The sequence below is a fragment of the Ambystoma mexicanum genome, chromosome 4q (assembly GCF_040938575.1).
Source record: "Ambystoma mexicanum isolate Mex_15411 chromosome 4q, UKY_AmexF1_1, whole genome shotgun sequence".
Classification (NCBI taxonomy): Eukaryota; Metazoa; Chordata; class Amphibia; order Caudata; family Ambystomatidae; genus Ambystoma; species Ambystoma mexicanum.
In genome coordinates, this window is record NC_090928.1 from 230855359 (window position 1) to 230872427 (window position 17069).

A 17069-nucleotide genomic window follows, 5' to 3' on the forward strand; every position below is an offset into this window, starting at 1 on the left:
CAGGTGATGACACAAGAAGGAGAAAACAATGGAGAGTGGAACTGACACAGAAGAGTTAATAGAGGGAGTGACTGATGCAGAAGAAAGACCACCATGAGGAGGAGGTGCTAAGAAATGTGGTGCAGAACATTAATGATTTTGGAGGAGCTAGTGGAGGAGGGGGAAGGAGGAGGAGGTCCCCATTGACTCCCACCATTCGTCATCGTCAAGACATTCAAATAAACGGCACCCTAGGTCACCATCGTCGACGTGTTCGTCTTTGGAACAGGTTGTATGCCCAACTAAAACTACTTCACCCGCTGAGTGTGAAGAATTTAGGATTAAAATGATGAAGGTGTTTGAGAATGCCGCCTTGACCCCCTTGAGTTCTGTCAAAAGCCATGCTCCAGTCGAAAGACCCGATAAGCATAAGACCTGTGCGCCTTCGTGCTTGGCAGTCAAAACTCCTCGAGAGCGATCTACGGATCCCGCAAGTCGAGAAAAAGTCGCTTCGAGGACTGAGTCTTCGACGCCATTGGCGCAAAGAGACTCTTCATCTGTGCCGAAAGATGCATCATTGGCGCCAAAAACCAATGAAAAGCCATCTGGCTTGGAGGTCCTCGATGCTACAGGCGTCAAAGTAGTCTACGCAGCCATCAAAGCCCTCAATGTCGTCAATTTCGGCACCTTGATCAACACACGCCATCGGATACTAGGGAGAAAATATATACCCCTGTACCTAGGGCTGACTTTTTCCAAGTCTCTCTCCTCCATTTATGAGGATGCAGAGCCATCATCCGATGAATCTAGACCGTTTGGCCTCCAATATGGTGCACCATCAGTCCCTAATTTCTGAAGAATCCAGAATAAAGTATCTTCAAGAGTGCCTGCACGGTGCCAGTGGTTTGGACTCCTCACCAGAGGTAGTGTTTGGCAGATCAGATCCATTGGATCATGCAGAGGATACCTAAAGGCAGTTGATGTCAAGGGTCGTTGACTATATGGGATGGGCTAGACCAAGTACAGTTTTCGAACAAGATTTCTTGATGGACATTCTGTACAGGGGACCTCAGGAAGACCCAATTGTTCCATTCCATGCAGCATTGCAAAAGTGTGTAGCTACCAATTGGGGGGCGCCTGAACTCAATATGGCTGTCAACAAGAAACTGACCTCTAAATACAGGGTGTCAAGCAGTGATCCCTATTATTTATCAAAACACTGAATTCCGGAGAGTCTGGTGGTACAAGCTGCCATCTCAACCACTAGACAAAATGCCTACCCTACTTTCCCTCCTGATAGTAATGATAAGCGTTACAACGCTCTAGCCCAAAAAGTGTTTACGGCTGGAAGTATGGCCCTGAAGTCAGCAAATGCCATATGCATGTTGGCTAGGTTCACTCATACCCTTTGGGAGTGTATATCCTTGGCAGCTGACCATATCCCTGAAGGAAGCATGAGACAGGTTTTTAAACATAGCCTACTTTCCATCCTTGACTATGTGTAAATCTCTCCAGATTGGTCTCGACTCTGCTGACCGTATCAGCAGGACAATGGCGGCTAGTAAAGTTATTGCAGGGTTGCCTAGTTGAGAAAGTCAGGATTTGTTCCAGGAGTACAATCCAGACTGCTCACATGCCCTTTGACGGCACTCATTTGTTTGTTGGCCAGGTTGATGAAAGTCTTGAGAAACTGAAAACTTCAAAGGCAAAAGCCAAATCCCTTTGGGCTGCGATTAGACAACCTCCAAATCGCCCCACGGGTATGCCCTGGAGGGGTAGGTCCTTTCGTCACTACTCCACGTTTGGAAGGGGCAGAGGACAGTCAGTTGAAAGAGGCCAAAGAAGATTCCCTGTGGTGGACTGGGAAGAGGTACTAAGACCGCCTCAGCAGTGGCTCCTTTGCCATCAGCCACTGCGTCAGCTGCCCTTAAACCTCTCTTGAGGCATTAGTTCACAAAACTGCAGTGGGCGGCAGACTGTCACAGTATCTGACAGAATGACAGGCTATTACGTGAGATGCATGGGCATTCGAAACAGTTGCCCAGGGTTACTGCCTTCCCTTTCTAAAAAAAAGCCTCGAGTCATCCACTGGGGAACAGTTCTTCCAAAGTTCCAAATCCGCTCCTTAAGCAGGAAATATTAACCCTGCTAGAGAAAAGGTGCTATAGAACAAGTTCCTGAGAGGAACAAGAGTTGGTATGCCCCGTACTTTCTAAAAAAGGACGGAGGATTGAGACCCATCTTTGACTTAAGAAACTTGAACGTGTCCTTCCCGAGGAACTTGTTCAAGATGGTTACCCTTTCTCAGATCCTTCGGGCCCTCCAGCTTCAGGACTGGATGGTATCATTGGACCTTCAGGATGCTTACTTTCATGTGCCAATCCATCACAGGCAAAGACAGTACATGAGGTTCGCTGTTGGCGGTTCTCATTATCAGTTTTGAGTTCTTCGATTTGGGCTGACCTCCGCCCAATGGTCACCTCTATTGTTCCTAAGGCATCGCAAGGGGAAAACCTGGGATGTGGACTTAAGGGACGGGCAACTATGCCAGCCTTTGGGCACTTAATCAGGCCATTGTTTGTAGTTCGATTCAATTTGAAAAGTGGAAAAAGGGATAATAAAAAGATTAAAATAAAACTATGGCTCGGAATGCCATACTACTGTAGAAATCTTATCTCGCAGTCATTAAAATGTGACTTGCCCATTTCACAACTGTTATGACTGACCTGGATCATTGGTAAAGAACATTTTCAAAAAGCAGCCACAATCCATGGTGAATTTATTTCATGAAAGAATGTACCCTTGCATGATGTAATCGGAACCTGTAGCAGAGTTGAACAATTATCTTCATGAAAGTTAATGGCAGTGGTGGCAGCGAGTCTTAGGAGAGGGGGTTGAGGGATTCATGTCTACCCCTACCTAGACTATTGGATAATCAGGGCCCGTTCCCCCAAACAGGCCCTGGAACATCTCTGCTACACCCGTCACTCCCTTCAGAGGCTGGGCTTCTCCCTCAACTTCAAGAAGTCTCATACTATACGATGCCTTTTCTCAAAGGTTCAAATTCATTGGAGCAGTCCTGGATGCATCCCCGGGAAAAGCCTTGCCACCAGAGGTGAGGGCTGAAGATATTCTGCAGATGGTCATCAAATCCCAGAGTGTCCAGTGTCTCCCTGCCTTTGACTTTCTAAGGTTGCTCGGCCTCATGTCATCCTGCATTTTTCTGGTGCCAGAGGCTCGCCTGAGAATGAGATCTCTCCAATGGACTCTCAGGACTCAGTGGTCCCAATTCTCAGGAAGGCTGTCGGACCTCCTACATATTCCGAGCAGAGACTCAGAGGACCTTTGGTGGTGGGCCTGCTAGGAGAACATTCTGAAAGGAGAACCTTTTTGGCACCCATGGCGAGAGATAAGAGTAGTGACAACCGGAAGTGAGAACTGTTGTTCTGCTCCAGTGAGTTCCCCTCCAAGAGGAGCTTTAGGAGACCCGTTCATGATGGACTGGGAATTTCCACTGCTGTATGCGTTTCCTCCAGTCCCTGTCATTCCTCAAGTCATCAGGAGGTTGATAAAGTTCGGGAAATCCATGATCCTAATTGCTCCGGAATGGGCCAGGAGGACGTGGTACCCAGACCTTCTGGAGATGTCCATCTGCCCTCCAATACATCTTCCACAGAGAGAGGACTTTCTCTCACGAGAGGGTCGGGGTCTCCACCCAGAGATAAAGACACTCCGCCTTCATGCATGGTGTCTGAGGGGCCGAGATGCAAGGATTGGGACCTCCCGGATGATGTAATGGAGATTTTGCTTTCGGCCACAAGGCCAACAACTAAGTGTTTGTACTGCTTGTATTCTGCAGCTGGTATAGAGATAATAATGTTGATCCATTTACATGTAATAAACCTATGGTGTTATCCTTTTTGTTACATCTAGCTAATCTGGTACTATTAAAGGATATCTTGCAGCGCTTTTGATATTGAAGCGCACTTCGGCGGTAGTACCTTACTTCAAATCCCTCTAATAATAAAATTCCTAAAGGGATTGACAGATGTTTTCGATCCAATCCCTTTTCAAGTCCCGGTTTGGGATCTCAACTTGGTGTTGAAATTCATTATGTGTGCTCCTTTCGAGCCTAAACACTTGTGTCCTTTACTTTTGCTAACCCTAAAAATCATCTTCTTAGTAGCCATTACATCTGCCCGAAGGGTGGGTGAACTTCAAGCTTTATCCTGCAAGCCTCCGTACACAATTTTTTTTATGGTCCTTAAGGTGGAACCCACCTTTTTACCCAAAATTGTATCTGAATTCCATCTGACTCAGAAAATAACATTACCATCATGTTACCTTCCTCCGCATGCTGGGAAGGAAGAGGAGAGGCTACGCATGCTTGACCCTAAACGTGCACTAAGACTCTATATTACCAGAATGGCAAAAATAAGACAAGATGACGACTGTTTGTTGGCTACAAGTTGGGTATGGCTATTACTAAACAGACATTATCCATCTGGATAATACTAGCAATATCTGAATGCTACAGACTGGCGGAAAAAGATACTCCAGAAGGCCTTTGGGCTCATTCAACCCAAGGCATGGCAACTTCCTCTGCATTACAGAGGGGCGTACCAGTAAAAGAAATGTCTGCAGCTGCTACATGGTCGTCCGTACATACTTTCACTTTGGACTCCTCCTCAGGCCAGGAAGGCTTATTTGGTAAGGCAGTGTTGCATTATGTGCACACAGACCCATGAGAACTACAACATTTTTATTAAAAAAATCTAAATTCCCTCCTTCAAAAATACTAGAAAATGCTTTGGGAGTCCATCATAAGATGAGGAATACATGGGAGGACACAATCCATTCGAAGAACAAGTTATTTACCCCTGGTAACGTTCTTTCGACTGGATGTGCCTCCCACTGGATGTTCCTCCCATGTATTCCTTGTCGATCATCCAAACCTACCCTGCAGTAGAATTTCCTTTTGCTATTGCAGTCGGCGCTCTCTCGGGAGGAGTAACTGTCCATATGGGATAGATACTGTATTTGTAAAAACGGAATTGAAGCCAATGGATGCTCTGTGCACTAAATATACCTTTGGTGGCGGACCATTGAGTCAACAGGCATCGACACGCAGTGCCTTCTGCTGAAAATAAAATTACAAAGCAGCTAAGATGGATATTGGAAATATCGTAAAATAAGGAATACGTGGGAGGAACATCATCGAAAGTTGTGTAAGCAGGCTGTGCTGAACCACCTCTCCCTGTGCAGCACTCCCATTGGTTGCTGAGTGTTTTCTTCCATCCAATCAGAGACCGACAGGCTTTAGCTCGCCCTCTCAGCAAAAGCCCACTTCTAAGGCTCCTGTCTGCTCCCTGTACTTCCGGAACACTAATTGGGGTCCTCCCTGCACTTTAACCACAATGATTATGCCACTGCATCCTCTAAGAAATCCGGACTGCCTTGACTTTGCCTCCACCAGAACTATGGGTTAGTTCCCTCCTTATGGACTCACTCCTACCACCTTTGACTATCACTGTTCTTTCTGCTTGTTACTCCCATGTTGTCATCCTGATGTGCAGTGCATCCTAAAACCCTTTGCTAACTTCTGATTCCAAGATTGAAAAGTCAAATCTTGTTTTTTTTTATTTGTGCTAAAAAGTCAAATCTTGCTGTTTTTGCTTTGTGCGAAAAAGTCAAATCTTGCTGGCCATTGCGAACATTCTCTGTATTTTGCTTATATACTGATGCTTCTCTGTAACTTGCCAGCCCAGTGACATCACCACTCTTTTGTCCCACAACTACCTGCCTTAGGCCCCCCACCCACCCAGTTTCTCCATCCCCTCCTCACTTCCACCCCCATGGCACTTTCTGTTTCTCCTATCTTTTCCAGCTGCTTCTTCATTGACTATCCTTCCCTTCTCACTAGGTCAGGTAGGAAGAAGTCCAAAAAGTATATCTTGGCCTCTAGCCCTGGTCTCCCTATCGCCGACACCTACTCCAATGCTTCCTCCAGACAGACTTTCACCAACATCCTCTTTGTCGTCCCTTTGCCAGATCTATGGACTCCTCATATGATCTCTGTGCTCTGCCCTATCTCCTCCTCTCCCATTAATGGTGACACTCACTGGGACTCTCATGGCTTACTTCGACTCCTCTAAAGTCATAATTAATGTCTACCTAAATGGCACTGTCATGCTCCAAGGCCCTCAGGTCAAACTCCTCTTTGATAGTCGCTTTCCTCGCCTCATCAATGTCCACATCTCCTGCTGTCCCCTCCCCCCCCCACTCCCCTTGGCTACCTTGCCCTCGCTCCCTCTCTCCCTCCTCTGCCCCGCCTAGGGTTCTTTCTCCTCCACAGGGCGTACCTCTGATCTGAACCCCTCCCCGGAAGGTCTTTAAGGCTGGCAACCTTCTTCATATTGCCACTCTCAACTCTTGCTCTGCTGTCAAATACTCCTCTGACATCTGCCACCTCCTTGAAGAACTAGACCTTGATGTCCTTGGTCTTACTGAGACATGGTTCACGGCCAGCTCTGTCACGAGCTTTGACACTCTCCTCCCTGATGGCTACAAGATCCTCTCCGCACCCAGATCCTACCGGTCCGGTGGAGGGGGGGTGAGTAGCCCTGATCTTTTCTGAGTGATTTCCTGCCTCTATCATTTCCACTCAGACCTGTAGGCTTTCTCTCTCGCTTATCCATTCTCCTACTGTGGTTACCATCTACCGGCCTCCTGATCAAATCGCCTCATTTCTCTCTGAGTGGGCGGACCTCTCCTTCTCCCTCCTGGCCTCTACCACTCAACTCCTCCTCCTCCTCAGTGACCTTAATATACATATGGACTCTCCTTGTTCCTCCTCTGGTCTCTTCCATGACCTCTGCGACTCCCTCTCCCTGTCCATCCTCCCCTCTGGCCTGACTCACTCTGCAGTGCACACAGTCGATGTCTTGATCTCCTCTGACCTCCCCGCCCCTCTCTCCATCCCTCTGACAACTCCTCTCTCCTGGAGCAATCACTCCCTCCTCTCCTCTCATATCCCCCTCTCTTACCCACTTCAAGCCAAGCCTACCCCAACACTGCCACCTACCTTCTCGGACATCCGGCCCATGAAGTGTGTGTCAGTTGAGGCTCTTTCTCTTTCTTTTTCCCCCCCCTCTCCCCTCCACCTATGGCTGTCTCACATCCTGACACAGCCCTGTCTCTGCTCCTACTCTTCAGTTTCTGATACTCTTGCTCCTGTTATGAGGATCCGTTTGAGGCCCAAAGCCAAGTGCAATTCCTGGTATGGCTCTGACCTATCTACAGTTAAATGTAAGTGTAGGGCGGCTGAGAGGAAATGGAGGGCTTCCTGTTCATCCTCTGACAAACTGGCCTGTCGCCTGCTACAAAGGCAATACCGACTCTCTGTCCTCACCAAGAAGAGAGTCCACATTCAAGCTCATGTCTCTGCGACATCTAACAACTCGGCCAAACTCATTAAAATCTGCAAGGAGCTGGCCAACCCTGCTGCAGTCTCTACCCTCCTGTCTCCTCCCTGGCTCTTTGCAATGCCCTTGCCTCTCACTTCATTAAAAAAAAAAACAGGATCTCCTGTCCACCCTCTCCACCCCAACTCTCCATCTGTGCTTGCTGACCCTCCTTTAGCCACCCCCCACCATCCTTCTCTCCCCTGACAAGGTCGCTAGACAAGTCCGATCTATGAAAGCCTTGTCAAAACAGGTTCATCCCTATTACTCTAAAACCATCAAGGACCACATTGACACCCTCGCCCCAGCCCTTGCTGATTTTTGAAACCACTCCTTTGCCTCAGCTTCCTTCCCCCTCCCTTCTGAAGCACTCCCTTGTGCAGCCTCTTAATAAACCCACAGCTGATCCTTCTTGTCCAGCTATCGCCCAATTTCCATAACTTCCTTTCTGGGCAAACTCCTGGAAAAGTTGGCCATCTCTCAACTTAACCTTCATTCCAATTCTGTTGGCTGTGTCTATGACCACCAGTCTGGCTTCAGAGCTGCCAGAAGCACGGAAACTGCTCTCATGACATCCGTGAAGATCTGCTCTCCAACCTTGACTCTAATATTCCCTCTGTCCTCATCCTCCTCGATCTCTCTTCTGCCTTCGACACGGTCAACCATACCACCCTGCTCAACCGTCTCCATGAAAACCTGGGTATCACTGATCAGGCTCTGGCCTGGCTGACCTCTTTCCTCTCAGATCGACCCTCCCAGGTTCAACTTGGGTCCTTCCTATCATCTATCTTCCTCTTTACCTGTGGTGTTCCCCAGGGGTCTAACTTCTCGCCCTGGCTTTTCAACCAATACCTGGCAACTCTCGCCCACTGCATTGCCATTTTCTGCTCAAATTTCCAGTGCTACGCTGACGACACTCAACTCATTTTCAGGCTGCCCTCTGCCGCCTCTCTCCCATCGCCTAACTGCCATTCAAGGTTGGGATGCCCCCAATGATCTTTGTCTGACTGCCAGCAAGACGGAGATACTCCTCATTGGCACACATTCAACATCCTTCCCGCTCACTCTGGCTGGCTTCCCTTGGCCCTCCTCCTACCCCCACCTGCGAAGCTAAGAACCTTGGGGTCATCTTTGACTCCTCCCTTTCCTTCTCCACCCACATCTGAGGTCTCTAAAAAGTCTAATTTCCTACTGCACCTCCTCAGAAGTACTCTGCCTTTCTTCTCATACCCCAGAAGCTCATGGTATCCCAAGCTCTGGTTCTCTCTAGGTTGGACTATTGTAACAGCCTCTTTCTAAATCTACCTGCCTCTACTCTCTGCCCTCTGCAACTAATCCAGAACAGGACTGTGATACCTGTCCTTGGCCTCAAGCCCTGGAATCGTATCTCTCCAGCTCTGAAATCTCTCCATTGGCTCCCGGTGGATGCAAGGATTAAATTCAAAACCCTCTGCATTGTCCACAAGGCTTTCTGAAGCCTGGGTCTAAAATACCTTCAGCTATCCCTCCGCAAATACCTCCCCTCTCAAGCTCTTCGCTCCTCTACCTCCAACTCCCTCAGGGTCAGTCGTTTTTCAAAGAAATGAGCTGCGGGTAGATGTGTCTTCGGCTGGGGCCTCCCTCTGGAACATCCTCCCTGCCCCTCTAAAACTTGAGGAGAACCAGCTCCGGTTCTGGAAGCACCTTAAGATCTTCCTCTTTTCTTCTGCCTTCGCTCCCTCTCTCCCCTGCTGATCTGTTCTCTCTTGGCACCGTGAACATGGCCACCCTCTGTCCTCCGGGCCCAGGTACCCGCTCACCCTGCCACCCTCTCGCACTGCCTCCGGGCCACCTCTTGCACTGCGGTCTGTATCTGTACCCATACAGCACCCCCCTTTTCTTCCTGCACTTATCAGACCTACCCTGTCTGCTGGCTTAAACCTAGGACTTGCAAATTGCTGGCTGCACTACCATTGTTTGTTGCCTTTATTATTTTTTTATTGTTATTTATCTGTTTCTCCTCTGCTTCCTACTTTCCCCTTACCCCCCCTTCCATGCACTTTTCCCCTCCCCCATGCACTTGCGCGTTCTCAATGTCACTGGGCCTAGTAAGATTGCTGTTTTGTTCTCCCCTGTTCCCCTCCCCTCCCCTCCCCTGCCTTGTCGTGCTCTGAAACACTTGTGTACGAGCGTGATAGAAATAAAATATCAATATCAAGGGCTAAGTAACTTGTTCTTTTGTTTGAGTGGTCCGTTCGTGCAATAATCCTTCCAATTAAATTAGCGAATAACAGTATTTGGTCTTGTTTTCCTTCTTGGTACCGCATGGAACTCTGTAATGCACCCAAAAGAACTACCGCAAATGGGCAGATGTGATAACATATGTGGCACCATACATGATGGAATCCTGCTGAAGGGAAGTGAAATATAAAAGAAGGGACAGGCCTTGTTTAAGATGCATTCATGTCCCACAATGGTCACCTCTACTGTTCTAAGGCATCACAAGGGGATAACCTGGGATGTGGACTTAAGGGACAGGCAACTATGCCAGCCTTTGGGCACTTAATCAGACCATTGTTTGAATTTGAAAAGTGGAAAAAAGGATAATAAAAAGATTAAAATAAAACTATAGCTCGGAATGCCATACTACTGTAGAAATCTTATCTCGCAGCCATTAAAATGTGACTTGCCCTTTTCACAACTGTTATGACTGACCTGGATCATTGGTAAAGAACATTTTCAAAAAGCAGCCACATTCCATGGTGAATTTATTTCAAGAAGGAATGTACCCTTGCATGATGTAATCGGAACCTGTAGCAGAGTTGAACAATTATCTTCACGAAACATATTGGCCCAATTAATGACTATTTGTAAAACATTGTTATCTTATTACCAGGTTATCTAATGTAAGTTGTTCATTAAACCACCAAAGTTTGTAGATTCATACAAGATATTTTGAGTGTAACGTTGACGAGTTGGCTTCACAAACCTGGAAGCTAAAATCAGGAACTGTTCCATGTTTGTCGTGTATCGCATTCAGCTGGATTAATTCTGCCGGAGCGTACACATTCTCCTGACCTCTCAACCACCACACCTACCGCTAAGAAGCAGCTACCACATTAACCCCGCACCAGCTGCACACATACTTTGTGCGCACACGCACCTTTTGTCTCTCTTCACCCTCTCTACTGACTCGAACCTCGGTTCCCAAGGGCGTTCAACCTACCAGCGCCTTCAGACCATACCAATGGTATATAAGGCGCTATATAAATGCAAAATAACAATAACAATCTACAGATGGCACATCTTGCATCCAAGAACATGGTCGACATTTTTGTTCGAGTTTGCTGCATTAATGGCCAGATTCGGTAATCTACTATGATTATGCATGGAGTTGCAGACTGTGACTAACAGCAGTAGGCAAAATTTGATTTCCTGGGTATTGTATTGTGCTCAGCTCCACAACGCCTTGTTCTCTGACATCTATCTGAAGGGCTCCAGGAGCAAGGAGATGATCTCACTTAATCAGGCTTTGTTTGAAGTGGGTCCCATCCGTCACCTCAAGAATAATGGGGTTCTGCTTATTGATTGGTTCACCTGCATTTGAAACTGCTTTTTCTAAGATGCAGAGGTAGAAAAGCAGCCCCTAGTCCTGGACAAAGTGGAAGGAGTGAAATGGGGCGGTGGAGGAAATTGGTTGGAGGGTCATCTAGATCCTGTGATGGTGCCTCAGACATGAATTTGCAGTGTGACACATGGCTGCCTCAACGGACCACAATGATCTTTCATGCATCTCCTTTTGCCCTGCCGCCATTCCATGCTTCACCTCAATGATCCAAAATCACAAATACAATTTTTGAAGTAGTATTCTGTATTCTTCTCAAACTAAGTTGAAATTCAATTCCTCCAACATCTGTCCCAGTGCCTGGCCCACCATAACTGGAGGATCTAGTTGTTGAACAGGATTGCATAGGAAGGAGCATTGTGAGATTACACACTCCTGCTTCTGCAGTTGACTACAGCCCCAGTCTTTTACGTCATTTGTAGTCTGGCAAGCTGCTATGGCTGTTGGTAGGTTTGCTGCTCCCTGGTGTCTAAAAGAGACCTCTAATCTCTTTTTAGGTAATTCTCACTTTAATAACGACTCCTCCAGATGTCCTCTTTGCTATTTTATTTTATAAACCAAGATCCCCTCCCAATCCCCATTTGGTACATGCTGACAATCATGTTCCGTCCCATACTTTACTGGTATCCAACTTCCTTGCCCCTTTCAAGTAAACTGCAACTCGAATGCAAGTAATCAGCAGTAAGCAACTCCCTCTATACAGTTATTCTTCAATGGCCCGTGCTGCCAGTGTAGCAGCAATGAGCATGGCATTCTCCTGTTGCTTCCATCTCATGACCAATTCTTTTCCATCACTTTCTTTCATAGCAAGTGGCCCATGATGTGAGCATCTTGCTGAAAGATTATGCTCTTATATCCTCCAAGTTGTCCACTGCCTTCTCACAGGTTGTGCCCCCACTGTCTTCTGGGACTATTGCTTTACCTTTCTGCATCAGTAGTTGCCCTTCCCCTACATGCCCTCTGCCGAGTCTCACCTGCAACTCTACCATACGACTGCTCGGGCAGTAGCCAGACTTCTGCAAATGTGTGTTATTTTAGTTTTCCAAGTTAACGAATGCCTAATAAAAAGATTGGCGTCCTTGTTGTGACTTTGTCATACCAGTTTCAATGTTTTGGGTTGAGAAAAGTTTTAATGTCATGTTGGTCCAGTTTTGAAATCCAACTTTTTGTATCCTCTCATCCCAACATAATATTTTCAGTTTGTCCAATAAAAGGTATCGGTACTTGGATTGTGGAGGTTTTGGGTCCATATACATGTGTTTTCTTTAATTTTGGAGAGTTGCCCAGTGGGAGTTTACACTTTTGTGAATAGCTCCATATCGAAATACAAAATTTATTTTCGACTGTCCACTTTCATTGTGCTTTTAATTGTTTGTGGGTGAGCTCTTTTGTAGAGGAGAAAATACATGTGGTAGTTTTCTGTAACAAAGACCAAGTTAATGCTTTTCATTGCTCTTTCTAGACTAATATTTTGCTAATATTTCAGGAAAGAAAATAAAATGCTACATTGTCAAAACACAATTCATTCTTTGGCAAAAGACGGGCAATTATACCTATGCTGTTGCAGAAAAAATGGATTGATCGAGTTGTATGTGGTCAGTCTTTGGATTTGGCACAACCTGTTTTTGGTAGTTGCGGTTTCCAAATGTCCTAAAATAAATGTTTTCTTTTTTGCAGGTGGAAATGTTGTTATATTGGACACCTGGGGCAAGCAAGCAGGACCACATATCCAGGCTTTACACTTCAGTTTTGCTTTGGGTGCCGTTGTAGCTCCACTGCTTTCCAAAATGGCACTGGATCTCATACCCTTGGAAGGGAGTCTAGACAATACCACAGGAGAGCAGCATGAAAACTTGCTCATCTTCGGAGTTGACATCTCAATAGCTATGTTGCCCTACATTGTAATCGGTACTTACATTTTATTGATTTCACTTTTTTTGTTTCTTTTATTTTCAAGAAGTTTCCAAAAACGTGAGAAGATGGATGATTGCGAGGATGAAGCGCCAACCTCACAATACCACAGCACCCTTATTTTTCTTCTATTTCTTTTTTTTTTGTTTTATGTTGGAGCAGAGGTTGCTTATGGCTCTTATATTTTTACTTACGCAACTACCCATGTGCACATGGACCCCACAAAAGCAGCAGGTTTGAATTCCCTCTTTTGGGGCTCCTTTGCTGCAGTCCGCGGGCTGGCAATCTTTTTTGCAGTTTGTCTATACCCTGGCACAATGATTCTTCTCAGTGTCATAGGTTGCACAGTGTCCTCCTTGTTTCTCGTGCTTTTCAATGAAAATATTATTGTGCTTTGGGCCGGCACAGCAGTTTACGGAGCTTCAATGGCTGCCACGTTTCCTAGTGGCATTTCCTGGGCCAAACAGTACACCACAATTGGAGGAAAATCTGCATCTTTGTTCGTCATTGGTGCAGCCCTGGGAGAGATGGGTATTCCTGTCACAGTTGGATTTCTGCAAGGCAAATTTGAGACATTTCCTGTTCTGATGTACACAATATTGGGGGCCTCTGTAATTACAGCTGTTTTATTTCCAGTCATGTACAAAATAGCCATCTCACCATGTGAAAGGACTCCAAAGCCCATTGGGGATGGTGAGGATCGAAAAGCACTGTTATCTGGGTCACAGCACAATGAAGATGAGGACGATGAGGACGAGGCACAACACTGGAATGATGTAGACTTTGAAGTAATAGAGATGAATGACACAAGCAGGAATTCTGTAATAGAGACTTCCCGCTCTATCCCAGACGAGTCACCTGCTAAGGTCACCACCCAGACATTTGTTAAAAATCAATTGCTCAACTCCTCGCCCTTCATTTCTGGCAACTCCCCTGTGAAGGTTCTCCCAGACAGAGAAAAGAATGATTAGACGTGTGTCAATGAGTGTGCTGTTTTCCATAGGCTGCCAACCCTTTAAGCCTGGGGAATCCAAAATGCCAGGATTTCAATGGAAGGATAAACCCAGTGTTCCTATCTACTTGTATTAGTATTTATGAATGAGGAAACCATCATTTTGAAATAGAATTTTCCACCCAGGGCAATAATGCAGTTCTCTATGGTTGGTACTATACACTGCACTGCTTCTGAACTGGTCTGGTTGACATGTGATGTGATGGGCAATTTGGTTATCTGTATGCCTTATAAAGCCTATCTGCTCTGTGCTGTGGTACTGGCGCAAGCTGGTACGGAAGTCTTCACAACCAATTCTCTGGCCTGGGTTAGGAGAGTTGTGTTTTGATCCCGATGCAGCCATCTTAATCACTAAAGCAAGTAATCTGGATTTGCACTCCTTGCACTAGACAATCAATGAAGACGCTACAGATATGATAGTCCTGTAAACTGCATTCCTTCCTACTTGCTAAAGGGGTACTTCATTAGTTACTGCCCCAGCAATTAGCGGAAACTTGCATACCGCCCACTGTCTGTGCTGGACCTGATCTGTATGTACTTAACAATGTTTTTAGTTGAACTCCTTTTCACAAGTACTACTTTCACATGCAAATGAGAAAATGCGGGGGACAGGTGCCAGGACTTTGTACAACATGATTTTATATGTGGATACAATGTGCTATTTTGGGGTTGATCAGGTGATTTTTTTCGTGAGTGATTTTCAATGCTTTTGTTTAACTTTTTATTGTGAACATCATGTAAATGTGTGGTTTATTGAGTGCAAATTGTTTTATTTGAAGTTTCACTTTGAACGCGTTACTGCAAAGTTCAGAAAATACAAAGCATGGTGTCCTTGATGGGGGTTTGCTGTCCAACATATTGTGCCTTCTAGAAGCATTCCTGTTTCTGCCCCTCCCCCCCCATTCCCTCCCCCCAACCCCACGCATCATGTTGTATAGTCTTGTGTGTACCTTTCGGGCAAGAATTGAATTATCTTTTCTATAGAACATACTGCCTCCCCTTTTCTTGACTCTTTGGATATTGTGACATCTGAACGGTTTGCTGGGATACTCTTTGCATAGCAGAAATGTAATTTGAAGAACTCAGCAGTCTCATTCTGCGCTCAGCCCTTCCCTTCTACTAAAGACATTGATTGCTGGCTTCAGGTGGTGCTGTTGGTGTCAGTTGCTAGTCTTTGAAGCTGGCATGCCGTGAATTTCCCGTTTAGTGCCGAGAGCTGCATTTCCCCATGTCTGCTTGCATGTACTGCAATTCACTTTCTGTTTAGTGAGTTTTCACGTTTTTAGGTTGCTCCTTCAAGAAACTCCTGTGCGGTGTTTGTCATATATAAGACCCAATATCGAAATCAAGGTTTATAAAATACAATGGCTGCATCAAGAGCACCAGAAAACGCCTCTCCGCCTATTTAGGTTATATCTGATTCACTGATTGCACTAAAATAATCTTTAAGACCATATTATTTCAACTTTACATTTTTATTTTGAGAGCCAAAGAAAACAAAACAAGTTTTAGTAAATATAGTAGTGCTAATTTTCTTGCTCTATACCATAGGAACAATTGTGTTCCATTGTTAAGAGTTCTAAAAAAAGAAAAAAAGGACATTAACGTGTTTCACACATAAGGTACTCTTGATAATTCCCAAAGTATATTCTTCTTCTGACCTATATTTAAACATATATATATATATATATATTAAATGAAAAAACATTGTTAAAGGGACGTTATGGTTAAGTTGGACTAATAAAAACCTATGAAATTCAAAGAAAAAACGTTAAAAGGACGTTATGGTTACAAGTTAAATCGAAAACCCCCTGAAATTTGCCAGTTATCGTAAACTAAGCAACCATAAGTCGCGGCACCACCGTGCACTACTAAGACTAACACCCAGGATATCAAAGATGACATCACAAATATCATTGATGACATCACTGATGACATCACATGTCTAGCCCCTTCTTTTTTGTTCACTGCCATATCTAGGCCAGGTGGGTTTATGACAGTCAGAAACTTAACTTTCAAAAGGTATTACATTTATAGATATTGCTATTCTCATATGTTCTTACACTACTTTCCTTAGAATTTAATCACATCTTATGATTTACATATATAGGGGAAGAAGCAGGCCTGAAACACAGCAATCATTTTCTGCGTGAATACAATCATGTAGATTGTACACAGTTGCTAATGATACTGCCTCTTGTTTGCTTACTCTACTCTCCATATATAAGCCCCATATTTGTATGCATTGTGATCTATTTATGTTTTGTGTGTATTAGTAGTAAGTCATGCATTATTAGCTACTTAGTACATGTTTCACAGACTGAAAAAGTCTGATACAGAAGCATTCACAGTTTTATTATGTAACTTTGGAAAATTACAAATATAGCACCTCTGTGGTGTATGCTGCAGCTAATACCTACATTTCTGTATGAGTAGGTTTCTGTACTAGAAAGAACACTGCAATGGAATTTTCTTTAGAACACTACATTGCGTGATGAAGTATGTAGCTTATTACACATCTCCCGATAATCTCTGATACTTTTTTTGCCAACATTACATTCACAACCCCTTGTATGAAAAGTAAATGCACATGTGATGTCATCGGTGATCTCATCAATGATATTTGTGATGTCATCTTTGATGTCCTGGATGTTAGTCTTAGCAGTGCACGGAGGTGGCGTGCGTTATGGTTGCTTAGCTTACCATAACTGACGAATTTCAGGGGTTTTTCGATTTTACTTGTAACCATAACGTCCTTTTAACAAAGTTTTTTTCATTTAATTTCTTAGGTTTTTATTAGTCCAACTTAACCATAACGTCCCTTTTAACCAAGGTTTTTCAGTGAATTTCATGGGTTTTTACCAGTGCATGCTTTTTTCCTACAACTTACTAATATCATATTTACCAAATATAACAATATTTGTGTCCAATTTACAAAGTGTCACCTTAAAACTCTGCCTGCCATTTCCCACCTTCTAGAATCATTTTTAACACTCTATACACTTTTTGCAACTATTTCAACTAGTTTTGCATCCTTAGACATCTACGAACATCTGACTTCATTGCGGACCTTCCGGACAGTGCCACATGAACATACGCT

The 17069-nt window shown here is 44.9% G+C and overlaps 1 protein-coding gene across 2 annotated transcripts in view; it reads left to right on the forward strand.

The window, feature by feature from the left end:
• Positions 1 to 14955, forward strand: part of MFSD4B (major facilitator superfamily domain containing 4B) — a 323877-nt gene extending 308922 nt beyond the window's left edge. For both annotated transcript variants that reach the window (XM_069607773.1, XM_069607774.1), the window contains one exon: positions 12724 to 14955. In XM_069607773.1, coding sequence (XP_069463874.1) covers positions 12724 to 13928 — 1205 coding nt within the window. In that variant the 3' untranslated portion in view covers positions 13929 to 14955. The remainder of the gene's footprint in view (positions 1 to 12723) is intronic.
• The last annotated feature ends 2114 nt before the right edge of the window (positions 14956 to 17069 follow it).